The sequence below is a fragment of the Pseudophryne corroboree genome, chromosome 7, assembly GCF_028390025.1.
Source record: "Pseudophryne corroboree isolate aPseCor3 chromosome 7, aPseCor3.hap2, whole genome shotgun sequence".
NCBI classification, from domain to species: domain Eukaryota; kingdom Metazoa; phylum Chordata; class Amphibia; order Anura; family Myobatrachidae; genus Pseudophryne; species Pseudophryne corroboree.
In genome coordinates this window covers 411,338,968-411,366,905 of record NC_086450.1, presented here as the reverse complement: position 1 = coordinate 411,366,905, position 27,938 = coordinate 411,338,968, and the positions used below count along the sequence as shown (strand labels likewise).

Genomic DNA, 27,938 nt, shown 5'->3' with positions numbered 1-27,938 from the left:
TCCATGTCCATGGATGTAGTCAGGGCCTTAAAAATGTATGTAGCCAGGACGGCTAGAATTAGGAAAACAGATGCATTGTTTGTCCTGTATGCTGCCAACATGATTGGCGCGCCTGCTTCGAAGCAGACTATTGCTCGCTGGATCTGTAACACGATTCAGCAGGCTTCTGTTACGGCTGGATTGCCGTTACCGCATTCAGTAAAGGCCCATTCCACTAGGAAAGTGGGCTCTTCTTGGGCGGCTGCCCGGGGCGTCTCGGCATTACAGCTTTGCCGAGCAGCAACTTGGTCGGGGTCAAACACTTTTGCAAAATTCTACAAGTTTGATACCCTGGCTGATGAGGACCTAGCATTTGCTCAGTCGGTGCTGCAGAGTCATCCGCACTCTCCCGCCCGATTGGGAGCTTTGGTATAAACCACATGGTCCTTACAGAGTCCCCAGCATCCTCTAGGACGTAAGAGAAAATAAGATTTTAAACCTACCAGTAAATCTTTTACTCCTAGTCCGTAGAGGATGCTGGGCGCCCGTCCCAGTGCGGAAAATCTGCAATACTTGTATATAGTTATTGCTTACATAAGGGTTATGTTACAGTTAGAATCGGTCTTGGACCGGTACTGTTGTTTGTTCATACTGTTAACTGGTTATGTGTATTCCAGGTTATATGGTATGATTGGTGTGGGCTGGTATGAATCTTGCCCTTAGATTAACAAAATCCTTTCCTCGTATTGTCCATCTCCTCTGGGCACAGTTATCTAACTGAGGTCTGGAGGAGGGGCATAGAGGGAGGAGCCAGTGCACACCATACTAGAAAGTTCTTTTAGGTGCTCATGTCTCCTGCGGAGCCCCCAGCATCCTCTACGAACTAGGAGAAAAAGATTTACCGGTAGGTTTAAAATCTTATTTTTTGTAGGGAGTTGCTAGGTGTTTTGGCGCCCTCAAACCAGTCTAAACTGCCTCACCCGATTAGGCCCTGCCCCCAGCAGCACAGCAGGAAGCTCCTGATCACATGTCAGCAGCTCAGCATGAGGGGGAGGGGAGCACTGTCATTCTTTGCACTGAGATAGTGGGACTATTGCTGTGATCAGTAACAAGCCCACAGGGTGGTAACGTTACAAGTGATCTGCCTATAGTATAATACACACAATAGCAAGTATTCTGGGACTATTGCGGGTTTCTGTACTCAGCCCAGCAACTATGCCAAATATACACATGATATTTGCTTGTTAGAAAATGCTACCTGTGTTGTCATGCACAAACAACGCCCTCTCCTCACAAATGATGGGCACTACAGTAAATATAGTGATTATTACTGTGTTGAGCATTTAGTCCACCAAATTGGTGGTATAGCTTTATTCAGTAGCTGGTATAGTGGGACTTTTACTGCCTCTACTACGTAGCCCACCAACTGCAATCAATTTGCAAGTGATAGTTGCTTATTATCTCAGCCTTTTAGCAAAGTTCAGGTGTAATAATAAGATTTTAAACCTACCGGTAAATCTTTTTCTCCTAGTCCGTAGAGGATGCTGGGGACTCCGTAAGGACCATGGGGTATAGACGGGCTCCGCAGGAGACTTGGGCACCTATAAAGAACTTTTAGTATGGGTGTGCACTGGCTCCTCCCTCAATGCCCCTCCTCCAGACCTCAGTTAGAGAACTGTGCCCAGAGGAGATGGACAATACGAGGAAAGGATTTTGTTAATCTAAGGGCAAGATTCATACCAGCCCACACCAATCATACCATATAACCTGGAATACCCAAAACCAGTTAACAGTATGAACAAACAACAGCATCGGTCCAAGACCGATTCCAACTGTAACATAACCCTTATGTAAGCAATAACTATATACAAGTCTCGCAGATCTTCCGCACTGAGGAGGGCGCCCAGCATCCTCTACGGACTAGGAGAAAAAGATTTACCGGTAGGTTTAAAATCTTATTTTCTCTTACGTCCTAGAGGATGCTGGGGACTCCGTAAGGATAATGGGGTTTATACCAAAGCTCCCAATCGGGCGGGAGAGTGCGGATGACTCTGCAGCACCGACTGAGCAAATGCTAGGTCCTCATCAGCCAGGGTATCATTTTGCAAAAGTGTTTGAACCCGACCAAGTCGCCGCTCGGCAAAGCTGTAATGTCAAGACGCCTCGGGCAGCCGCCCAAGAAGAGCCCACCTTCCTAGTGAAATGGGCCTTTACTGAATGTGGTAACGGCAATCCAGCCGTAACATAAGCCTGCTGAATCGTGTTACAGATCCAGCGAGCAATAGTCTGCTTTGAAGCAGGCGCGCCAATCTTGTTGGCTGCATACAGAACAAACAGAGCCTCTGTTTTCCTAGTTCTAGCCGTCCTAGCTACATAAATCTTTAAGGCCCTGACTACATCGAGGGACATGGAATCCTCCAAGTCACTCGTAGCCACAGGCACCACGATAGGTTGGTTCATATGAAATGAAGACACCACCTTAGGTAAAAATTGAGGACGAGTCCTCAATTCTGCTCTATCCACATGATAAATCAAGTAGGGGCTCTTGTGAGACAATGCCGCCAATTCAGACACCCGCCTTGCCGAAGCTAAGGCCAATAACATGACCACCTTCCAGGTGAGAAATTTCAACTCAACTGTTTTAAGGGGTTCAAACCAGTGTGACTTAAGGAACTGTAACACCACGTTCAGGTCCCATGGCGCTACTGGGGCCACAAAAGGAGGCTGGATGTGTAGCACTCCCTTCACAAAAGTCTGGACTTCTGGAAGAGAAGCCAATTCCTTCTGAAAGAATATCGATAAGGCCTAAATCTGTACCTTAACAGAGCCTAACTTCAGGCCCATATCCACTCCTGTCTGTAGAAAGTAGGGATGTGCACTTGAAATTTTTCGGGTTTTGGGTTCGGTTCCGCGGCCGTGTTTTGGGTTCGACCGCGTTTTGGCAAAACCTCACCGAATTTTTTTTGTCGGATTCGGGTGTGTTTTGGATTCGGGTGTTTTTTTTCAAAAAACCCTAAAAAACAGCTTAAATCATAGAATTTGGGGGTCATATTGATCCCAAAGTATTATTAACCTCAAAAACCATAATTTCCACTCATTTTCAGTCTATTCTGAATACCTCACACCTCACAATATTATTTTTAGTCCTAAAATTTGCACCGAGGTCGCTGGATGACTAAGCTAAGCGACCCTAGTGGCCGACACAAACACCTGGCCCATCTAGGAGTGGCACTGCAGTGTCACGCAGGATGGCCCTTCCAAAAAACACTCCCCAAACAGCACATGACGCAAAGAAGAAAAAAAGAGGCGCAATGAGGTAGCTGTGTGAGTAAGCTAAGCGACCCTAGTGGCCGACACAAACACCTGGCCCATCTAGGAGTGGCACTGCAGTGTCACGCAGGATGGCCCTTCCAAAAAACACTCCCCAAACAGCACATGACGCAAAGAAGAAAAAAAGAGGCGCAATGAGGTAGCTGTGTGAGTAAGCTAAGCGACCCTAGTGGCCGACACAAACACCTGGCCAATCTAGGAGTGGCACTGCAGTGTCCGCAGGATGGCCCTTCCAAAAAAAACTCCCCAAACAGCACATGACGCAAAGAAGAAAAAAAGAGGCGCAATGAGGTAGCTGTGTGAGTAAGCGACCCTAGTGGCCGACACAAACACCTGGCCCATCTAGGAGTGGCACTGCAGTGTCACGCAGGATGGCCCTTCCAAAAAACACTCCCCAAACAGCACATGACGCAAAGAAGAAAAAAAGAGGCGCAATGAGGTAGCTGTGTGAGTAAGATAAGCGACCCTAGTGGCCGACACAAACACCTGGCCCATCTAGGAGTGGCACTGCAGTGTCACGCAGGATGGCCCTTCCAAAAAACACTCCCCAAACAGCACATGACGCAAAGAAGAAAAAAAGAGGCGCAATGAGGTAGCTGTGTGAGTAAGATAAGCGACCCTAGTGGCCGACACAAACACCTGGCCCATCTAGGAGTGGCACTGCAGTGTCACGCAGGATGGCCCTTCCAAAAAACACTCCCCAAACAGCACATGACGCAAATAAAAATGAAAGAAAAAAGAGGTGCAAGATGGAATTGTCCTTGGGCCCTCCCACCCACCCTTATGTTGTATAAACAGGACATGCACACTTTAACCAACCCATCATTTCAGTGACAGGGTCTGCCACACGACTGTGACTGAAATGACGGGTTGGTTTGGACCCCCACCGAAAAAGAAGCAATTAATCTCTCCTTGCACAAACTGGCTCTACAGAGGCAAGATGTCCACCTCATCATCATCCTCCGATATATCACCGTGTACATCCCGCTCCTCACAGATTATCAATTCGTCCCCACTGGAATCCACCATCTCAGCTCTCTGTGTACTTTGTGGAGGCAATTGCTGCTGGTCAATGTCTCCACGGAGGAATTGATTATAATTCATTTTAATGAACATCATCTTCTCCACATTTTCTGGAAGTAACCTCGTACGCAGATTGCTGACAAGGTGAGCGGCGGCACTAAACACTCTTTCGGAGTACACACTTGTGGGAGGGCAACTTAGGTAGAATAAAGCCAGTTTGTGCAAGGGCCTCCAAATTGCCTCTTTTTCCTGCCAGTATAAGTACGGACTGTCTGACGTGCCTACTTGGATGCGGTCACTCATATAATCCTCCACCATTCTTTCAATGGTGAGAGAATCATATGCAGTGACAGTAGACGACATGTCCGTAATCGTTGTCAGGTCCTTCAGTCCGGACCAGATGTCAGCATCAGCAGTCGCTCCAGACTGCCCTGCATCACCGCCAGCGGGTGGCTCGGAATTCTGAGCCTTTTCCTCGCACCCCCAGTTGCGGGAGAATGTGAAGGAGGAGATGTTGACAGGTCGCGTTCCGCTTGACTTGACAATTTTGTCACCAGCAGGTCTTTGAACCCCAGCAGACTTGTGTCTGCCGGAAAGAGAGATCCAAGGTAGGTTTTAAATCTAGGATCGAGCACGGTGGCCAAAATGTAGTGCTCTGATTTCAACAGATTGACCACCCGTGAATCCTTGTTAAGCGAATTAAGGGCTCCATCCACAAGTCCCACATGCCTAGCGGAATCGCTCCCTTTTAGCTCCTCCTTCAATGCCTCCAGCTTCTTCTGCAAAAGCCTGATGAGGGGAATGACCTGACTCAGGCTGGCAGTGTCTGAACTGACTTCACGTGTGGCAAGTTCAAAAGGTTGCAGAACCTTGCACAACGTTGAAATCATTCTCCACTGCGCTTGAGACAGGTACATTCCACCTCCTATATCGTGCTCAATTGTATAGGCTTGAATGGCCTTTTGCTGCTCCTCCAACCTCTGAAGCATATAGAGGGTTGAATTCCACCTCGTTACCACTTCTTGCTTCAGATGATGGCAGGGCAGGTTCAGGCGTTTTTGGTGGTGCTCCAGTCTTCTGTACGTGGTGCCTGTACGCCGAAAGTGTCCCGCAATTCTTCTGGTCACCGACAGCATCTCTTGCACGCCCCTGTCGTTTTTTAAAAAATTCTGCACCACCAAATTCAAGGTATGTGCAAAACATGGGACGTGCTGGAATTTGCCCATATTTAATGCACACACAATATTGCTGGCGTTGTCCGATGCCACAAATCCACAGGAGAGTCCAATTGGGGTAAGCCATTCCGCGATGATCTTCCTCAGTTGCCGTAAGAGGTTTTCAGCTGTGTGCGTATTCTGGAAACCGGTGAAACAAAGCGTAGCCTGCCTAGGAAAGAGTTGGCGTTTGCGAGATGCTGCTACTGGTGCCGCCGCTGCTGTTCTTGCGGCGGGAGTCCATACATCTACCCAGTGGGCTGTCACAGTCATATAGTCCTGACCCTGCCCTGCTCCACTTGTCCACATGTCCGTGGTTAAGTGGACATTGGGTACAACTGCATTTTTTAGGACACTGGTGAGTCTTTTTCTGACGTCCGTGTACATTCTCGGTATCGCCTGCCTAGAGAAGTGGAACCTAGATGGTATTTGGTAACGGGGGCACACTGCCTCAAGAAATTGTCTAGTTCCCTGTGAACTAACGGCGGATACCGGACGCACGTCTAACACCAACATAGTTGTCAAGGCCTCAGTTATCCGCTTTGCAACAGGATGACTGCTGTGATATTTCATCTTCCTCGCAAAGGACTGTTGGACAGTCAATTGCTTGGTGGAAGTAGTAAAAGTGGGCTTACGACTTCCCCTCTGGGATGACCATCGACTCCCAGCAGCAACAACAGCAGCGCCAGCAGCAGTAGGCGTTACACGCAAGGATGCATCGGAGGAATCCCAGGCAGGAGAGGACTCGTCAGAATTGCCAGTGACATGGCCTGCAGGACTATTGGCATTCCTGGGGAAGGAGGAAATTGACACTGAGGGAGTTGGTGGGGTGGTTTGCGTGAGCTTGGTTACAAGAGGAAGGGATTTACTGGTCAGTGGACTGCTTCCGCTGTCGCCCAAAATTTTTGAACTTGTCACTGACTTATTATGAATGCGCTGCAGGTGACGTATAAGGGAGGATGTTCCGAGGTGGTTAACGTCCTTACCCCTACTTATTACAGCTTGACAAAGGCAACACACGGCTTGACAAATGTTGTCCGCATTTCTGGTGAAATACTTCCACACCGAAGAGCTGATTTTTTTGGTATTTTCACCAGGCATGTCAACGGCCCTATTCCTCCCACGGACAACAGGTGTCTCCCCGGGTGCCTGACTTAAACAAACCACCTCACCATCAGAATCCTCCTTGTCAATTTCCTCCCCAGCGCCAGCAACACCCATATCCTCCTCATCCTGGTGTACTTCAACACTGACATCTTCAATCTGACTATCAGGAACTGGACTGCGGGTGCTCCTTCCAGCACTTGTAGGGGGCGTGCAAATGGTGGAAGGCGCATGCTCTTCACGTCCAGTGTTGGGAAGGTCAGGCATCGCAACCGACACAATTGGACTCTCCTTGTGGATTTTGGATTTCGAAGAACGCACAGTTCTTTGCGGTGCTTTTGCCAGCTTGAGTCTTTTCAGTTTTCTAGCGAGAGGCTGAGTGCTTCCATCCTCATGTGAAGCTGAACCACTAGCCATGAACATAGGCCAGGGCCTCAGCCGTTCCTTGCCACTCCGTGTGGTAAATGGCGTATTGGCAAGTTTACGCTTCTCCTCCGACAATTTTATTTTAGATTTTGGAGTCCTTTTTTTACTGATATTTGGTGTTTTGGATTTTACATGCTCTGTACTATGACATTGGGCATCGGCCTTGGCAGACGACGTTGCTGGCATTTCATCGTCTCGGCCATGACTAGTGGCAGCAGCTTCAGCACGAGGTGGAAGTGGATCTTGATCTTTCCCTAATTTTGGAACCTCAACATTTTTGTTCTCCATATTTTAATAGGCACAACTAAAAGGCACCTCAGGTAAACAATGGAGATGGATACTAGTATACTTATGGATGGACGAGCGACTGCCGACACAGAGGTAGCTACAGCCGTGGACTACCGTACTGTGTCTGCTGCTAATATAGACTGGATGATAATGAGATGAAATCAATATATATATATATATAATATCACTAGTACTGCAGCCGGACAGGTATATATATTTATTATGTAATGACTGATGATGGACCTGCTGGACACTGTCAGCTCAGCAGCACCGCAGACTGCTACAGTAAGCTACTATAGTAGTATGTATCAAGAAGAAAGAAAAAAAAAAACCACTGGTAGGTGGTATACAATTATGGATGGACTGCCGAGTGCCGACACAGAGGTAGCTACAGCCGTGGACTAACGTACTGTGTCTGCTGCTAATATAGACTGGATGATAATGATATGAAATCAATATATATATGTATATATAATATCACTAGTACTGCAGCCGGACAGGTAGATATATATTTATTAGGTAATGATGACTGATGACGGACCTGCTGGACACTGTCAGCTCAGCAGCACCGCAGACTGCTACAGTAAGCTACTATAGTAGTATGTATCAAGAAGAAAGAAAAAAAAAACCCACGGGGAGGTGGTATACAATTATGGATGGACTGCCGAGTGCCGACACAGAGGTAGCTACAGCCGTGGACTACCGTACTGTGTCTGCTGCTAATATAGACTGGATGATAATGAGATGAAATCAATATAATATCACTAGTACTGCAGCCGGACAGGTATGTATATTTATTATGTAATGACTGATGACGGACCTGCTGGACACGGTCAGCTCAGCAGCACCGCAGACTGCTACAGTAAGCTACTATACTATAGTAGTATGTACAAAGAAGAAAGAAAAAAAAAAACCACGGGGAGGTGGTATACAATTATGGATGGACTGCCGAGTGCCGACACAGAGGTAGCTACAGCCGTGGACTAACGTACTGTGTCTGCTGCTAATATAGACTGGATGATAATGAGATGAAATCAATATATATGTATATATAATATCACTAGTACTGCAGCCGGACAGGTATATATATTTATTATGTAATGACTGATGACGGACCTGCTGGACACTGTCAGCTCAGCAGCACCGCAGACTGCTACAGTAAGCTACTATAGTAGTATGTATAAAGAAGAATGAAAAAAAAAAAAACCACGGGTAGGTGGTATACAATATTATATATATATATATTATATACAATTATATATATATATATATATATATATATATATATATATATATATATATATATTAAACTGGTGGTGATTGATTATTAAACTGGTGGTCAGGTCACTGGTCACACTATCAGCAACTTGCAAGTAGTACTCCTAAGCAGACAATAACAAAATATATTATACTGGTCTGGTGGTCAGTGTGGTCACAATGGCAGTGTGGCACTGACTCTGGCAGCAAAAGTGTGCACTGTACGTTATATGTACTCCTGAGTCCTGCTCTCAGACTCTAACTGCTCCCCACTGTCAGTGTCTCCCCCACAAGTCAGATAGTTAATACAGTCACACTATCTAATCTATATCACTTCAGCAAGTAGTAGTAGTATAGTAGTACTCCTCCTAATAATGCTCCCCAAAATTACTACTACTGTGTCTCTCTCTACTGTCTCACTCTCTTCTCTAAACGGAGAGGACGCCAGCCACGTCCTCTCCCTATGAATCTCAATGCACGTGTGAAAATGGCGGCGACGCACGGCTCCTTATATAGAATCCGAGTCTCGCGATAGAATCCGAGCCTCGCGAGAATCCGACAGCGGGATGATGACGTTCGGGCGCGCTCGGGTTAACCGAGCAAGGCGGGAAGATCCGAGTCGCTCGGACCCGTGAAGAAAAAACTGAAGTTCGGGCGGGTTCGGATTCAGAGGAACCGAACCCGCTCATCCCTAGTAGAAAGTGGAGAAAATGGCCCAGATGGAAATCTTCTGTAGGAGCATTCCTGGCTTCACACCAAGATACATACTTCCTCCAGATACGGTGATAATGTTTCGCCGTCACCTCCTTCCTAGCCTTTATTAGAGTAGGTATGACCTCCTCCGGAATACCCTTCTCAGCTAGGATCCGGCGTTCAACCGCCATGCCGTCAAACGTAACCGCGGTAAGTCTTGGAACGTGCAGGGTCCCTGCTGTAACAGGTCCTCCCTTAGTGGAAGAGGCCAAGGATCTTCTGCGAGCATCTCCTGAAGTTCTGAGTACCAGGCCTTTCAAGGCCAGTCTGGAACAATGAGTATTGTCTGTACTCTTTTCAGCCTTATGATCCTCAACACCTTTGTGATGAGAGGCAGAGGAGGAAACACATAGACTGACTGGAACACCCATGGCGTTACCAGAACGTCTACAGCTATTGCCTGAGGGTCCCGGGAACTGGCACAATACCTCCGAAGCTTCTTGTTGAGGCATGACGCCATCATGTTTATTTGAGGAACTCCCCAGAGACCCGTTATCTCTGCAAAGACTTCTTGATGAAGTCCCCACTCTCCTGGATGGAGATCGTGTCTGCTGAGGAAGTCTGCTTCCCAGTTGCCCACTCCCGGAATGAAGACAGCTGACAGAACGCTTACGTGATTTTCCGCCCAGCGAAGAATCCTGGTGGCTTCCGCCATTGCGACTCTGCTCCTTGTCCCGCCTTGGCGGTTCACATGAGCCACGGCTGTGACATTGTCTGATTGAATCAGAACCGGTAGGTTGCGAAGAAAACCCTCCGCTTGTCGAAGGCCGTTGTATATGGCCCTTAATTCCAGCACGTTGATGTGCAGACAGGACTCCTGGCTTGACCATAGTCCTTGAAAGTTTCTTCCTTGGGTGTCTGCTCCCCATCCTCGGAGGCTCGCGTCCGTGGTCACCAGAACCCAGTCCTGAATGCCGAACCTGCGACCCTCTAGAAGGTGAGCACTTTGCAGCCACCATAGGAGAGACACCCTGGCCCTGGGGGACAGTGTTATTTTCTGATGTATTTGTAGATGGGACCCGGACCACTTGTCCAGAAGATCCCATTGAAACGTCCTCGCATGGAACCTGCCGAAGGGAATGGCCTCGTAGGCTGCCACCATTTTCCCCAGAACTCGAGTGCATTGATGAACTGACACTCTTTTTGGCTTTAGCAGGTCTCTGACCATGTTCTGGAGGTCCTGGGCTTTTTCCAACGGAAGAAAAACCTTCTTTCGTTCCGTGTCTAGTATCATGCCTGGGAAGGCTAGTCGAGTTGTTGGAACCAACTGTGACTTTGGCAGATTGAGAATCCAACAGTGTTGCTGGAGCACTCTCAGAGAGAGGGACACGTTCTTCAGTAATTGATCTTTGGATCTCGCCTTTATCAGGAGATCGTCCAAGTATGGGAAAATTGTGACTCCTTGCCTGCGCAGGATCACCATCATCTCCGCCATTATCTTGGTGAAAATCCTCGGGGCCGTTGAAAGCCCAAACGGCAACGTCTGAAACTGGAAATGAGAATCCTGTACCGCGAATCTCAGGTACTCCTGATGAGCGGGATATATGGGGACATGAAGGTAAGCATCCTTTATGTCCAGTGACACCATAAAATCCCCCCCTTCCAGGCTGGCTATTACAGCTCTGAGTGATTCCATCTTGAATTTGAAACGTTTCAAGTACAGATTTAGGGATTTTAGATTTAAAATGGGCCTGACCGAACCATCCAGCTTCGGGACCACAAAGAGGGTCGAATAGTACCCTTTTCCCTGTTGGCTCAGGGGAGCCCCGATAATCACTTGCTGTTGACACAGTGTTTGAATTGCAGCTAACACTACTTCCCGGTCTGGGGTAGAAGCTAGTAAGGCCGACTTGAAAAATCGGCATGGGGGCACCTCTTCGAATTCCAGCTTGTAGCCTTGGGAAACTATCTCTATTGCCCAAGTATCTACATCTGACCGAACCCAGACCTTGCTGAAGAGTCGAAGGCTTGCCCCCACCGGTGCGGACTCCCGCAGGGGAGCCCCAGCGTCATGCAGTGGATTTTGTAGAAGCCGGGGAGGACTTCTGTTCCTGGGAACCCGCCGCTGCAGGTGTTCTTTTCCCTCTACCCTTACCTCTGGCAAGGAAGGAGGAGCCCCAACCTCTTCTGGGCTTTTGCGACCGAAAGGACTGCATCTGATACTGTGGAGTTTTCTTTTGTTGTTGGGGAACAAAAGGTAAAAAGGTAGATTTACCTGCGGTAGCTGTGGAAACCAGGTCCGCGAGCCCATCCCCAAACAACACCTTACCCTTATAGGGTAAAACCTCCATATGCTTTTTTGAATCCGCATCACCCGTCCATTGGCGGGTCCATAAGGATCGTCTCGCTGAAATAGCCATGGCATATGCTCTGGAACCCAACAATCCAATGTCTCTTTGAGCGTCTCTCATATATAAGACTGCGTCTTTAATATGTGCTAAAATCAGCAAAATAGTATCCCTATCTAGGGTATCAAGGTCAACTGACAGGGTATCTGTCCAAGCTGCAACTGCACTACATACCCATGCCGACGCAATTGCCGGTCTAAGTAAAGTACCAGTATGTGTATAAATAGACTTTAATGTAGTCTCCTGCCTGCGGTCCGCAGGGTCCTTGAGGGCCGCTGTATCTGGAGACGGCAGCGCCACCTTCTTGGACAGGCGTGTTAGAGCCTTGTCCACTATGGGCGGGGATTCCCAACGTGCCCTGTCCTGTGTAGGGAAAGAGTACGCCATAAGAACCCTTTTGGGAATCTGCAGTCTCTTATCTGGAGATTCCCAAGCTTTTTCAAATAACTCATTAAGTTCATGAGAAGGAGGAAAGTTTACCACAGGTTTCTTTTCCTTATACATGCGCACCCTCGTGTCGGGAACAGAGGGGTCGTCTGTGATATGCAAAACATCTTTTATTGCAATAATCATATACTGAATAGTTTTTGCCACCCTAGGGTGCAATCTAGCATCATCATAGTCGACACTGGAATCAGAGTCCGTGTCGGTATCTGTGTCCACAATTTGTGACAAGGGACGCTTTTGAGACCCTGACAGGCCCTGTGAGTCGGTCCAATCCGTGGATTGACCCCCTGATGTCTCCCTGGATTCTGCTTTGTCTAGCCTCTTATGCAATGACGCTACACTTGCATTTAACATATGCCACATATCCATCCATTCCTGAGTCGGCACTGCCGACGGGGACACACCACTCATCTCCTCCACCTCCTCCTTTGATAAGCCTTCCGCTTCAGACATGCCGACACGCACGTACCGACCCCCCACACACACAGGGATATAACTATACGGGGACAATTCCCCAACCAGGCCCTTTGGAGAGACAGAGAGAGAGTATGCCAGCACACACCCAGCGCCCAACTGACACTGGAAAATCCAGATAGCGCTTTTATATACATAATGCCAATGTTATTACCACTCACTGCGCTTGAAATGTGCCCCCCCTCCTCTTTTTTTTCAGCTCTCTGATGCGTTCAGCAGGGGAGAGTCCGGGGAGCCAGCATTCTCTGCAGCTTCTGTGGAGAAAATGGCGCTGGTTAGTGCTGAGGGATCAAGCTCCGCCCCCTCCAGCGGCGGGCTTCGGTCCCGCTTCAATTTCATAAAAATGGCGGGGGATCGGCTATTTTCTGCTTCCGCAGCCTAATACAGTGGGGTTTGAAAGTTTGGGCACCCCAGGCAAAAATTCATTTTAATGTGCAAAAAGAAGCCAAGGAAAGATGGAAAAATCTCCAAAAGGCATCAAATTACAGATTAGACATTCTTATAACATGTCAAAAAAAGTTTGATTTTATTTCCATAATTTACACTTTCAAAAGAACAGAAAACAAAAATTGGCGTCTGCAAAAGTTTGGGCACCCTGCAGAGTTAATATCTTGTACTGCCCCCTTTGGACAGCTGAGACCTGGCAGTGTCATGGATTGTTGTCAATCATCATCTGGAATGACCAGGTGATGTCAGTCTCAAAGGTTTTAAAAGCCCAGACTCATTTGACCTTGCTCCAACAATCAGCACCATGGGTTCCTCTAAGCAGTTGTGTAGAACACTGAAACTGAGAATAGTTGATGCTCACAAAGCAGGAGAAGGCTATAAGAAGATAGCAAAGCGTTATCAGATGCCCATAAACTCTGTTCGGAATGTAATTAAGAAATGGCAGTCATCAGGAACAGTGGAAGTTAAAGCAAGATCTGGAAGACCAAGAAAAATATCAGACAGAACAGCTTGCAGGATTGTGAGAAAAGCAAGTCAAAATCCACGTTTGACTGCACGATCCCTCCAGGAAGATCTGGCAGACACTGGAGTTGTGGTACACTATTCCACTATAAAGAGATACTTGTACAAATATGGTCTTCATGGAAGAGTCATCAGGAGAAAACCTCTTCTACGTTCTCACCACAAAAATCAGCGTTTGAAGTTTGCAAATGAACATATAGACAAGCCTGATGCAATTTGGAATAAAGTTCTGTGGACCGATGAGGTTAAAATAGAACTTTTTGGCCGGAATGAGCAAAGGTACGTTTGGAGAAGGAAGGGCACAGAATTTAATGAAAAGAACCTCTGTCCAACTGTTAAGCATGGGGGTGGATCAATCATGCTTTGGGTTGTATTGCAGCCAGTGGCACAGGGAACATTTCACGTGTAGAAGGAAAAATGGATTCAATAAGATTCCAGCAAATTTTGGACGCTAATTTGATGCCATCTGTGAAAAAGCTGAAGTTCTAGAGATGCTGGCTTCTACAAATGGATAATGATCCTAAACACACCTCAAAATCCACAGTGGATTACATCAAGAGGCATAAACTGAAGGTTTTGCCATGGCCTTCACAATCTCCTGACCTCAACATAATTGAAAATCTATGGATAGACCTTAAAAGAGCAGTGCGTCACAGACAGCCCAAGAATCTCAAAGAACTGGAAGACTTTTGTAAGGAAGAATGGGCGAAGATACCTCAAACAAGAATTGAAAGACTCTTGGCTGTCTACAAAAAGCATTTACAAGCTGTGATACTTGCCAAAGGGGGCAGTACAAGGTATTAACTCTGCAGGGTGCCCAAACTTTTGCAGACGCCATTTTTTGTTTTCTGTTCTGTTGAAAGTGTAAATAATGGAAATAAAATCAAACTTTGTTTGACATGTTATAAGAATGTCTAATCTGTAATCTGATGCCTTTTGGAGATTTTTCCATCTTTCCTTGGCTTCTTTTTGCACATTAAAATTAATTTTTGCCTGGGGTGCCCAAACTTTCAAACCCCACTGTATATATAGTTGTGCAAAAAATGAGGTTTATTGCTGCCTAGGGCGCCCCCCTCCCCTGCGCCCTGCATCCATCTGTGCCTGTGTGTGTTGTGTGGGAGCAATGGCGCGCAGCGTTACCGCTGCACGCTTACCTCATGAAGATCTGAAGTCTTCTGCTGCCTTGAAGTCTTCTCTTCTTCTCATACTCACCCGGCTTCTATCTTCCGGCTCTGCGAGGAGGACGGCGGCGCGACTCCGGGACGAACCCCAGGGTGAGACCTGTGTACCGACTCCCTCTGGAGCTAATGGTGTCGAGTAGCCTAAGAAGCAGATCCTATCATTTAAGTAGGTCTGCTTCTCTCTCCTCGGTCCCACGGTGCAGGGAGCCTGTTGCCAGCAGTGCTCCCTGAAAATAAAAAACCTAACAAAATTCTTTTAAACAGAAAACTCCGGAGAGCTCCCTGTAATGCACCCTATCTCCTCTGGGCACAAGATCTAACTGAGGTCTGGAGGAGGGGCATAGAGGGAGGAGCCAGTGCAAACCCATACTAAAAGTTCTTTATAGGTGCCCAAGTCTCCTGCAGGGCCCGTCTATACCCCATGGTCCTTACGGAGTCCCCAGCATCCTCTAGGACGTAAGAGAAATCTGTTTTTATCAGTTTAATATCTGATACGCTCCCTATTTAGGGACCATATATTACATGAATTTTTAGTAAGATAGAAGAGGAGCTTGCTCTGTCCACTTTATACATTGACCTGGTATTGCAGTGCGTCCAGGACCAGTACACAAATACCGCTATTGTCAGAGTCTGCCTTTGCTTGCACTATGACAAGGGACTGGTACTCTGTTTACTGCTTAGCCCACAAACCTTGGTAAAATGTTAATGGCTGAGTTAATGTAAAATACTTTGTGGTCAATACTTTCGCCTAAATCAGTGATTGTTGGTAGTCTGTTTTCCTTTCGTTATTTCTATGTCAAGACACAAGACAGACTATTTTCTAATGCACTATGTACCTATAAATTGCCAAAATGGCTGCACAGAGCTAAACGCTCCTTACGCAGCTTATACTGTGCAGTGAGTCAGGTCCTTGACAGACACTATAGCTCAGTTACTTCAAAGGACAATCATTTGTCCTAGTTGTTATGATCTCTAGTTATGGTCATTTTTAAGGCAGGTCTTAGTTTTATACTTCCTGGTGTCTGTCTGAGATGGCTTCCTTAAGCAGGATGATTGCGTCCTCAGGCTGTACCGCCAATTGGCGGAGTACTACACCTCCCTCTATTTCGTTCTTGGTTCTGATCCACATTTTGAGGCTTTATCTCAAAAAATTAATAAAATAAATCCTGTCAAGGAGGATGCTTCAGGATAGGAATAAGAAATAGACTACTGAATTAATTGGTTTCCACCTCTTCCCTCACGTTGGGACGATGTAGCGGTTCATGTTTCCAGGGTAATGCGTCTGTCTCTAGTACACAATATTGTCGCTTCAGATCCGATAGCTCACATTTACAGAGAGTGTTTCTTTATCCTTTCACTGATGAAGACACTGACCTGATGGAGGTTCCACTAATAATTAGCGGACGCATCCATCATGTGGTGGCCTAAGACAATGGTCTTTCCTAAAGTACAGTTTGTGACCTTGAATCACCGCAGATTGACAACAGTGAGGCGGTTATTAAATTGGTATTCATTCTGACAGGAATATTCCTACACCCTATCCTGACTAATGCGTTCATCTTAGAGCGGTTGCAGATTACATAATGCAAGTTGTCCATTATTGTATAAGATGATCCTTTTCAAATTATCCATTGACAGATTAGGTCTCTGAAGCTCTATCCTCTGTCAATGTTGTTTTCTTGGATTCTATTTCTATTCAATCCTGCATCTCTGCCCTGTCTATGACGCCCATATATTCATTTTGATTGCGATTTGTGGAATTCTGATTTCAAATCAAAGCGTGCCTTGCAGGCAGGAGCAAATAGCTCTAGCAGTAAGGTGTCTGCCTTCAGTATAACAGGTCATGGGTTCTCATTCTGAGTATGACTGCTAAAAAATGTGCTATTTATAATAAATATCAATGAAATATGTATTCTTTTAGAAGGCATTTGTCCACCTGGAATTCGTACTTCCGATATGTCCTCTGCAGGGCTCAGGGAGTCGGGTGGTCTTGTTCTCAGTGGGGGAGAACCAACTTCCTCAGATTCCACTGGTCCGTTGGATATACCGAATTGTAGCATGAGCATATATTCTGAATCTTGGGTAATACGTACCTAGCAAGATTCTTTGTAATTCCTCTTATTTGCGTTTCATCCAAGAGACAGGCTCTAATCCTTGCAGTCTGTTCGCTATCCAACGCGGGAGTATTCATTCCAATCCGTTTCCCATCAACAGGGTCTTGGGGTTTTTACTGTTACTTTACCATCACTGCCATATTTGGTCGATTGTTGCAAAAAGAGCTCCGTCTCATGCACCTTTTGCCATACATATCTACAGTGGACCTTGGTTCCGGATTTCTTACTTTGTGTAGGATGGTGTTCAGGGGTTTTCTTTTCGATCCCAGGTATCTCTGTCTTTTGGCTGAGTGCAGGATTTCCAGACCAGAATACACTCTCTTTTCTGCAGTTTCTTCAGGGGTCAGTGATCCATGGCATACACTTCCTCTGCAAGATAGAGGCAACTTTACAGGTGTCTCCATTCTCCCGGTCTCATGCCTGGATTCTTCAATCTCAAATTCTATGTTATTAATTCCAGGCAGAATTGAGTTTACATAAACAGTTCAGTATGTCACTTCAAATACGACAATATTTTCGTTGGTGTCTACACAATCCGAATCTGACCCATAGGACTCCCATTTTCTGTCTTGACATGGAAGGTCATAACCACAGTCACTAGTCTCAGACGTTACGGTTTTGGGTTTCAACTTTGGTTTTCAAAAACATTGAGGTCCGCAGTGGAGATGTCACTTCCATCTCCGGGCAATCCACGACACCTTGGCTCCAGCTCAAGGCTTTCTACAAGTGCTCGCTTTGGCAACACATATACTAAAAAAAAAAAATTGGAATGATACAGAGAAGATTAGCATGGCCTTGCATCCCGCATCCAGTCGAACTTCGACACTGCAGTGGCCTATATCAACATGCACAGTGGCACTTGCAGCTGGAGAGCCGTCGGAACAGTATTTCACATATGCAGAGGGCGGAACTTTGGGTTCCGCCAATATCGGCCAGTTCCAGAATGGACACCTGGTAAGCGGACTTCCCGGTTTGTCATGCTTTTCTTCCCTGAAGAATGTGAAATAATGCAACAGGTTTTTCTGATTTTGATGTACCTGTGTGACAAACCGAAATCGACCTCAGGGCTTCTCGTCTCTGCAAAAAGGACTTCTTTGGTACAGTGATCGCTCCAGGGATCTTCTTGTGGCAATCATGGATGCCGTGTTAGCTCCTTGTCACTTTCTTCTGGCATATTTGTTTCTGCCTCTGTCAAGATCCAGTGAGTGCTTCAACGCATTTGACCAGTGGCTCTTTCGGCCTAACTAAATCGCTCTGGATTTGCCTGTCGACACTGCTCTGCAATGCTTCAGACCAAGGTGGCCAATGCTCTTTATAGTGTACCTCTTCGGCCAAATCTTAACTTTCAAACTGTGTCATCACCAGGATTTGTCTCGTCTGATAGTGACGGCGTGATTGTGGAGAACAGCATCATCAGAGTAATAAGTTTACCTCAGTCAGTAGCCCTGACTATGTTTCAGGCTCGCAAACTAATCACAGTGCTCAGTAAAACTTTTCATCTTTTGGTGCGAATATCAAGGCCTCTCAGCTGAAGTTCTTAGTCTTTTTCGCCTCTTGTCCTTTCTGCGGGACAGTTGTCAGAAGGACTTTGTCTTCTTCTCTTCAGATACAGGGTTCTGCTGTAGATTTTCATTTCCAGAGATGGTTACCAACATTCTTACGGATGTTCGGTGTTTTCTTCACAGCTTTTTGCATATACAGTTTCCCTGTGTAGCTCCTGTGTCTCCTTTCCAGCCTCTGGACTCTGTTGGGTGGCGGTTCCTTCCTCTTACGGTGGTTTTGTTTTCTTTTGCCCATTGCCTCAGCTCGGTGTGTTTCTGAGTTGGCAGTCCTTTACTGCAGTCCACCTTTGTTGGTTTTTCTATTGGTATAGAGTGGTTTTACATACAAAGCTCCTTTTTTTTTCAATACAGGAGCTGTGGCTCAGCGCACTAATGCTAGAGACCAGTGTATATTGAGATCTGGGTTCAAGACAAACCTTGAACCGAAACATTTGAAGCTCGCCGTACGGACACGTTGTTGGTTCTTAGTGGTGCGTCCCAGCGAGGTTGTCGTGGTGCGTCCCAGCGAGGTTGTCGGGTCTCTAAGAACACGGAGGCTCGTTGGGTCACATCAGCTACCCGTCAGCCTTATGTGTCCTCTGCCGTTCCTAACCGTCTGCAGAATTGCGCGACTCAGGCCGTTGGGGCCTTCTGGGCTGTTTGCGGAGGTGCCTCTATTGTGCAGCTGTGTAGAGCGGCAACCTTCACAGGATTCTATTGTTTCCATACTTTTGGTATGGGGGGTTGCGATGCCTCTGTTGGGCGTCTGATCTTACAGGCGGATTTCCCGCCAGTTTGCCCCCCCCCCCCTCCTTGGCTTGCTTTGGGATATCACCCATGTGTAAGTGCGCAGCGTCCCCCAGATGGATGATGGAGAAATTTGGATTTTTTTTACCTACTGTAAAGTCCATCTGTGGGACTCTGCGATCCTTTCCCTTTTGTCTGGTTATTGATTGTTGGTTTTGTTTTCTCTCTCTCTCTGCTTTTTTAAACTTTAACTAAGCAGTACTTCCTGTGAACAGGGGGTTGATGGGAGGGGTTAGAGGGGGAGGAGTTAGTTCTTTTCATAGCTTGTGCCAAACTCACTACTCACACACTCTAACCCCCAAGTGTAAGTGCGCAGCGTTCCCCAGATGGACTCAGAGATTTTACGGTGAGTAAAAAAAGTCAAAATTTGAGCTATCTTTAGTAAGTCCAGGTCTATCTATTGCATACAGTATTAGCTGTGTAATACACTACGCGGCTCTGTAGTAGTTCCAGAATGTGTCCATGACTTGTGCCTTGTTCTCAGGGTATCAGCACATCCGCATGTATGATCTCAACTCCAACAACCCCAATCCTGTGATAAACTATGATGGTGTGAGCAAGAACATTACCTCTGTTGGGTTCCATGAGGATGGGCGCTGGATGTATACAGGTGGAGAAGACTGCATGGCTAGAATATGGGATCTGAGGTATGACATCTGTTTGGTTTTAGTGAAACAGTAATTTTCTCATTTAGAGGGACATTTACTAAGCAGTGATAAGAGCAGAGAAGTGAGCCAGTGGAGAAGTTGCCCGTGGCAACCAATCAGCACTGAAGTAACATCTATAATTTGCATACTATTGAATTATACAGAGCGCTGATTGGTTGATGCACTCGCCACAGGTTCTATTCCTACTATATGGGTGTTGTGGACACCCTCGAGTGGGATTAGTCCCTGCTAGTCGGCATGTAGCCGTTGGTAATGTGACCACCGGTGACATAACTACATCCCTATATAGCAACCCTTACATTTCCATTGACCTCAATTAATTGGCTTGTACACTCCATATCAAATACAGTGCTTTGTCTCTCTATCCATCAGCTGGGTTACCAGTTCTGGTAATAGAGATGTTCTGTACCATATCCAAGGGCAGCTGAATGAAAACCTGCCTATTTGAATTCAGAATGACTGACTACTATCTGTAGCGACATCTGCTGTGATTGCTTTTTTTTGTAGGTCCCGTAATCTTCAGTGTCAGCGAATCTTCCAGGTGAACGCACCAATCAACTGTGTTTTTCTCCATCCCAACCAGGTAAGCACATCACTGACCAGCGAGTTCTTATCACACCCAGGATCACACCCTGCTTTCAGTGTTATTGCGCATGGATGGCTAGGGCGTGTAGATACGTACGCAACACCGCACAACTATATATTTTACATACCGATGATGCAAATAGAGTTACCATGCCTGTGTCCCCAGCCACTTCTCCCACAATCTAGGACAGTCTGATAGAGCTTCCAGTAATCTGGAAGGCTCCTGGACATTGTGGGACTATTGGCATGTATTCAGTCACTATCTGCTGTACAGTTGTGCATTTCTTCTCTGCTGTAATGGACCACACAATACTTACCTAATGTTATTAAATGACATGTGACCACATTGGTTCTTTATTGATTCTGCTATATAGTGTTTGTGAAAGCTACATTATGCTATGTAGTGAAGTTACTATAGCACCACCTTGGGGCAAATTATAGGTAGTGCAGACTATTCAAACCCGACCACAAAAAAAAAAAAAGCATACTACAGATTATTATAAGTATGAACTGGATCAAATTCACTGTACTTAAAAATCTGCATGTTATCTTTGTCACTTGTAGGTTCACTTAAGAATATACCAACATTTGGTCTTATTGTCTGAATACTAAATATTTCTGGAACCATCTGATTATGTTTTGTGCATGTACTGATAGGTCATGCTGTGTTTTGTTTTGTTTTTTTAGTACGTTGATGTTTTATTCTTGGACAGGTCAGGTGCGTGCCAGCAGCTGGGTTTACATGACCGATAAGCCTGTAGACACAATGATTCCTTTTTATCGGGGAGATTTCCCCATGTACAAAGCTCTCTTGTGTCTGAACAGTAGAAGAATGTATTACTTACCCAGCGGACCACAGCCAGCCAAGTACTTGTCATTTTGTGTAGGCCTCCAGGGACCAGACAGTTTAAAGAGGAAACGCACCGGATTTAGAAGCACAGCTCATTTTCCCCTTATATTTAGATGTTCAGCATAATAGATATGAGCGGCTCATCCTACATGGAGAACCTCAATTCTGTTTATTTACATTCATAAAGATGCGCGGGAGCCGCCATTTTACCTAAGTAATGGAAACGTGAGCCACAGATGGCTATATCAGCTGTAGCTAAAAACTGTATCCTGCAACTCTGGGTACAGCCCAGAACCCCCAGAACCCCCCCCCCCCCTCCCCCCCACTATCCCCCCTCCCGTTCTCTCTCTTTTTGGAAAAGCTCTTTCATATTTTTAGAACGGAACGGTTGGAGGTGTCTTTAGATAAGGAGAGATTTACTGATAAGTGTTTGGAAACATGGGAATGTTATATATAGACCCTGTCCCACCCTTTAAAGAACAGTTCTGGAAGTGTTTTTCGGAATACTTTATGGTACGAAACACGTTTATATTCTCAAGATGAGGATTAGATTACAGTGGATCAAAACCTTGGTGGAGTTACCTTGTTTTTACAAAACAAATGGTTCACACCATTTTCCCAGACTTGTTTCTGGGATGACACCATTTTTGACCATATTGCTAATTTAATTTTGTTATGATTGGATAAATGTGCTTTCGGTGTGCTCTATGGTACTCATATGGAAAGTGCGTCTTTGATGGCTTATATTTAATTGTCTTGCTTCAATAAAGAAAAAAAATTGTATTAAAAAGAAAAAGAAAAAATGTGAGCCACAAACCTTCTGAAGACATTACCAGAGAAATGCTTATTATTGGTTCCTCTGAAGGTTTGTTTGTTTGTTTCAATTAAAACTTTAATAGTGAAAATGTGCGTGAACCTATTGTGCAGTATATAGGGTTGTGCTAATGTATGTAATATGCAGTACAGATAGTTTATTGGGTGAGGTAAAAAAAAAACAATAAGCATAATTGTTAAATAAATCTGGTGTTTGGGAGCTCAAAAAAAAACAAAAAACAATAAATTTACGATATTTACTAAAAGACGATTTTTGTTAGATTTTTTTTTTTTATCGATTTTGTGTTTCAGGGTCTAAAGCACACTTTTACTAACAGATGATTTTTGTCATTGTTAAAAAAAATTAATCTGTTAGTAAACGGGTAACTTAGAACCTGAAATACAAAATAGACTACAACATCGACCAAAAATCGACCTAGATCGACTTTTAGTAAATATACCTTGAAATCACACATTTACTACAGATTGAGTATCCCTTATCCAAAATGCTTGGGACCAGAGGTATTTTGGATATCGGATTTTTCCGTATTTTGGAATAATAAGATACCATAATGAGATCTCATGGTGATGGGACCTAAATCTAAGCACAGAATGCATTTATGTCACATATACACCTTGGCCCTCATTCCGAGTTGTTCGCTCGCAAGGCGATTTTAGCAGTATTGCACACGCTAAGCCGCCGCCTACTGGGAGTGAATCTTAGCTTCTTAAAATTGCGAACGAAAGATTCGCAATATTGCGATTACACATCTTGTAGCAGTTTCAGAGTAGCTTCAGACTTACTCGGCATCTGCGATCAATTCAGTGCTTATCGTTCCTGGTTTGACGTCACAAACACACCCAGCGTTCGCCCAGACACTCCTCCGTTTCTCCAGCCACTCCCGCGTTTTTTCCGGAAACGGTAGCGTTTTTTCCCACACGCCCATAAAACGGCCTGTTTCCGCCCAGTAACACCCATTTCCTGTCAATCACACTACGATCGCCTGAGCGAAGAAAAAGCGGTGAGTAAAAATCCAAACTTCATAGCAAATTTACTTGGCGCAGTCGCAGTGCGGACATTGCGCATGCGCACTAAGCGGAAAAACGCTGCGATGCGAAGAAATTTTCAGAGCGAACGACTCGGAATGACCTCCCTTATACACACAGCCTGAAGGTCATTTTAGCCAATATTTTTTATAACTTTGTGCATTAAACAAAGTGTGTCTACATTCACACAATTCATTTATGTTTCATATACACCTTATATACACAACCTGAAGGTCATTTAATACAATATTAATACCTTTGTGTATTAAACAAAGTTTGTGTACATTGAGCCGTCAGAAAACAAAGGTTTCACTATCTCACTCTCATTCCAAAAAGTCCGTATTTCGGAATATTCCGTATTTCGGAATATTTGGATATGGGATACTCAACCTGTATCATGATTTTTGACATTTTTTTTTTAAAGGATGTAAAATCTAATCTGTTTGTAAATGTGTGATTTAGAATCTGAAACACAAAATTGAGCCAAATCGACTTTTAGTAAATACAGGAAAGTGGGGTTTTTGGAGTATTACTTGGCGCTTTACTTGACACAGTGGCAGCCTCTTTACTTCACAGTTGGACTTATCCTAATAAAGTCCATTAAATTCTAGTGAAAAGTGTGAAGGTTGTGAAGAAGATGGCGCTACTGTGTCTGTGAGGAAAAAAAAGGGGAATAATGGAAAAGAGGACCCAAAAGTATACTTATCCTATTGTTGAGGGTCTTTTTTCCGATGTAATCTCTTCTCTGGATGTTTGGATATGCTCGGAGATGCATAAAGGAATTAATGAAAAAAGAAAGAACACATGTGTAGAAATGTTTCAATGATATGCGATATGTACGGATAATTTTGCAATATATTCTGGAAACTGTATACGATGATGTTTACGTTATGAGGGCTGTATGATGGTGCTGGTCAATCATATGCGTACCTCACTTACATAGTGAGAAGCACATTGAGACACATCAAGGTATCTTTACACATCAAAATTCAATTTTTCATATAAGAAATGTGGGTATGGTATTCGACCACAGCGTACCTCACTTACTCAGTGAGAGAGAGGTTAGTGCGCGTAGCAGTTTCTTTATCACATTAATAGGGACAGGTTGGAGCACATTCGGTTTAACATACGAATACTATGGGTATGATGTCTGACCACAGCGTACCTCACTTACTTGCTCAGCCGGAGACAGCCGCACTAAGCCGGTACCCCCAAGACAGGCAGAAAGACATCGGCACCGCCGCAGTGTGGAGGGGTAAGCATTGCCCACAGGAGTGTCATGCCGGGGAACAATTAATTACCAACATCATATCATGAAATTATTCAACTGCTGCTAGTATCATTGTCTGAAACTGCCAAAGTTAATAAATATTCCAGCAGCAAACAGTACGGGACTGTGACTCAATATCACAATATAAATCGTGGTTATTTAACAGCTTTCCAACGTTGATACTGATAAGTCCCCTGGAGGGAAAGAAGAAAACAGTCATACTAATCAGCAGGACTGTATGAAAAGAACTGTGCTGTGTTTGTTCTAACGAACTAATATACCGGTATGCATGCCGAATTAATATAAAAGTCCAAGTGGCTAGAGCTTCTATATATTTTATATTGTATTCATTTCCTCTCAGTCTTGATTGTTATTGCATTGAGATGTTTTGACAAATGTTTATATAAATTCATTGTTTTTAGGAGATAAATAAAGGTATTTTTATTAAACCAGCAGCCTTGATCAAATTATGGTGGTCATTCCGAGTTGTTCGCTCAGTAATTTTCTTCGCATCGCAGCGATTTTCCGCTAAATGCGCATGCGACTGCGCCAAATAAATTTGCTATGCAGTTAGGTATTTTACTCACGGCATTACGAGGTTTTTTCTTCGTTCTGGTGATCGTAATGTGATTGACAGGAAGTGGGTGTTTCTGGGCGGAAACTTGCCGTTTTATGGGTGTGTGTGAAAAAACGCTGCCGTTTCTGGGGGAAACGCGGGAGTGTCTGAAGAAACGGAGGAGTGTCTGGGCGAACGCTGGGTGTGTTTGTGACGTCAAACCAGGAACGAAACTGACTGAACTGATCGCAGATGCCGAGTAAGGTTGAAGCTACTCAGAAACTGCTAAGAGGTGTGTAATCGCAATTTTGAGAATCTTTCGTTCGCAATTTTACTATGCTAAGATTCACTCCCAGTAGGCGGCGGCTTAGCGTGTGCAAAGCTGCTAAAAAGCAGCTTGCGAGTGAACAACTCGGAATGACCACCTATATGTTCATAATTGTATTAGTACGCTCACACTTGATATATAAATTCTTTGGACCTTGTGTCCTATAATTTGAGGATATCCAGATCCTTATTGTGTGAGCTGCCGTTTATTAACTTATTAATATATTATACAATCATTTTATTTAAACTTTTTTCTCTGACGTCCTAGTGGATGCTAGGAACTCCGTAAGGACCATGGGGAATAGCGGCTCCGCAGGAGACTGGGCACAAAAGTAAAAGCTTTAGGACTACCTGGTGTGCACTGGCTCCTCCCCCTATGACCCTCCTCCAAGCCTCAGTTAGATTTTTGTGCCCGGCCGAGAAGGGTGCACACTAGGGGCTCTCCTGAGCTTCTTAGTGAAAAGTTTAGTTTTAGGTTTTTTATTTTCAGTGAGACCTGCTGGCAACAGGCTCACTGCATCGAGGGACTAAGGGGAGAAGAAGCGAACTCACCTGCGTGCAGAGTGGATTGGGCTTCTTAGGCTACTGGACACCATTAGCTCCAGAGGGACCGAACACAGGCCCAGCCTCGGAGCTCGGTACCGGAGCCGTGCCGCCGGCCCCCTTACAGAGCCAGAAGCAAGAAAAGGTCCGGAAAAATCGGCGGCAGAAGACATCAGTCTTCAACAAGGTAGCGCACAGCACTGCAGCTGTGCGCCATTGTTACTCAGGCACACTTCAGACTCCGGTCACTGAGGGTGCAGGGCGCTAGGGGGGGGCGCCCTGAGCAGCAATGTAAAACACCTTGGCTGGCATAAATACACCACATATAACCCCCAGGGCTATATGGGTGTATTTTAACCCCTGCCAGATTCCACAGAAAAACGGGAGAAAAGGCCGCCGAGAAGGGGGCGGAGCCTATCTCCTCAGCACACTGACGCCATTTTCTCTCACAGCTCCGTTGAAGGGAACCTCCCTGGCTCTCCCCTGCAGTTACTACACTACAGAAAGGGGTTAAAAAAGAGAGGGGGGCACTAATTAGGCGCAGTATAACAATACAGCAGCTATAAGGGGAAAAACACTTATATAAGGTTATCCCTGTATATATATATATATATATAGCGCTCTGGTGTGTGCTGGCATACTCTCCCTCTGTCTCCCCAAAGGGCTAGTGGGGTCCTGTCCTCTATCAGAGCATTCCCTGTGTGTGTGCTGTGTGTCGGTGCGTTGTGTCGACATGTATGAGGAGGAAAATGAGGTGGAGGCGGAGCAATTGCCTGTAACAGAGATGTCACCCCCTAGGGAGTCGACACCTGAGTGGATGAGCTTATGGAAGGAATTATGTGACAGTGTCAGCTCTTTACAAAAGATTGATGACATGAGACGGCCGGCGACTCAGTCTGTGCCTGTCCAGGTGTCTCAAAAGCCATCTGGGGCTCTAAAACGCCCGTTACCGCAGATGGCAGATACAGACGCCGACACGGATACTGACTCCAGTGTCGACGATTAAGAGACGAATGTGACTTCCAGTAGGGCCACACGTTACATGATTGAGGCTATGGAAAATGTTTTTACACATTTCTGATAATACCAGTACCACTAAAAAGGGTATTATGTTGGGTGAGGAAAAAACTGCCTGTAGTTTTTCCTGCATCTGAGGAATTAAATGAAGTGTGTGATGATGCGTGGGTTTCCCCCGATAAAAAAGTTATTGGCATCATACCCCTTCCCGCCAGAGGATAGGGCACGTTGGGAAACACCCTTTAGGGTGAATAAAGCGCTCACACGCTTGTCTAAACAGGTGGCACTACCGTCCCCGGATACGGCCGCCCTTAAGGAACCTACTGACAGAAAGCAGTAAAATATCCTAAAATGTATATACACTCACACGGGTGTGATACTGCGACCAGCAATCGCCTCAGCCTGGATGTGCAGTGCTGGGGTGGCTTGGTCGGATTCCCTGACTGACAATATTGATACCCTAGATAGGGACAGTATATTACTAACTATAGAGCATTTAAAAGATGCATTTCTATATATGCGTGATGCACAGAGGGATATTTGCCGACTGGCATCAAGAGTAAGTGCGCTGTCCATTTCTGCCAGAAGAAGGTTATGGACAAGACAGTGGTCAGGTATGCTGATCCCAAAAGGCATATGGAAGTATCGCCTTATAAAAGGGAGGAGTTATTTGGGGTAGGTCTAACAGACCTGGTGGCCACGGCAACGGCTGGAAAATCCACATTTTTACCCCAGGTAGCTTCTCAACCTAAGAAGACACCGTATTATCAGGCGCAGTCCTTTCGGCCCCATAAAGCGGGCAAAAGGCGCCTCATTTCTGCCCCGTGGCAGAGGGAGAGGAAAAAGGCTGCAGCAAACAGCCAATTCCCACAAAAGCCCTCTCCCGCCTCCGCAAAGTCCTCAGCATGACGCTGGGGCTTTACAAGCGGTCTCAGGCACGGTGGGGGCCCGTCTCAAGAAATTCGAGACGTCTTCCCCTCGCCGTTTCATAAAGTCTGCTTTACCGA

The 27,938-nt window shown here is 45.6% G+C and overlaps 1 protein-coding gene and 1 pseudogene across 1 annotated transcript in view; both read left to right on the top strand.

Annotated features, from left to right (window-relative positions):
• MLST8 (MTOR associated protein, LST8 homolog) overlaps positions 1–27,938 on the top strand; it is a 79,758-nt gene that overhangs the window by 37,488 nt on the left and 14,332 nt on the right. The window contains exons 4-5 of the mRNA XM_063934705.1: positions 19,740–19,902; positions 20,431–20,506. Of these exons, the coding sequence (XP_063790775.1) occupies positions 19,740–19,902; positions 20,431–20,506 (239 nt within the window). The remainder of the gene's footprint in view (positions 1–19,739; positions 19,903–20,430; positions 20,507–27,938) is intronic.
• LOC134946677 (U2 spliceosomal RNA) lies at positions 15,236–15,407 on the top strand (annotated as a pseudogene).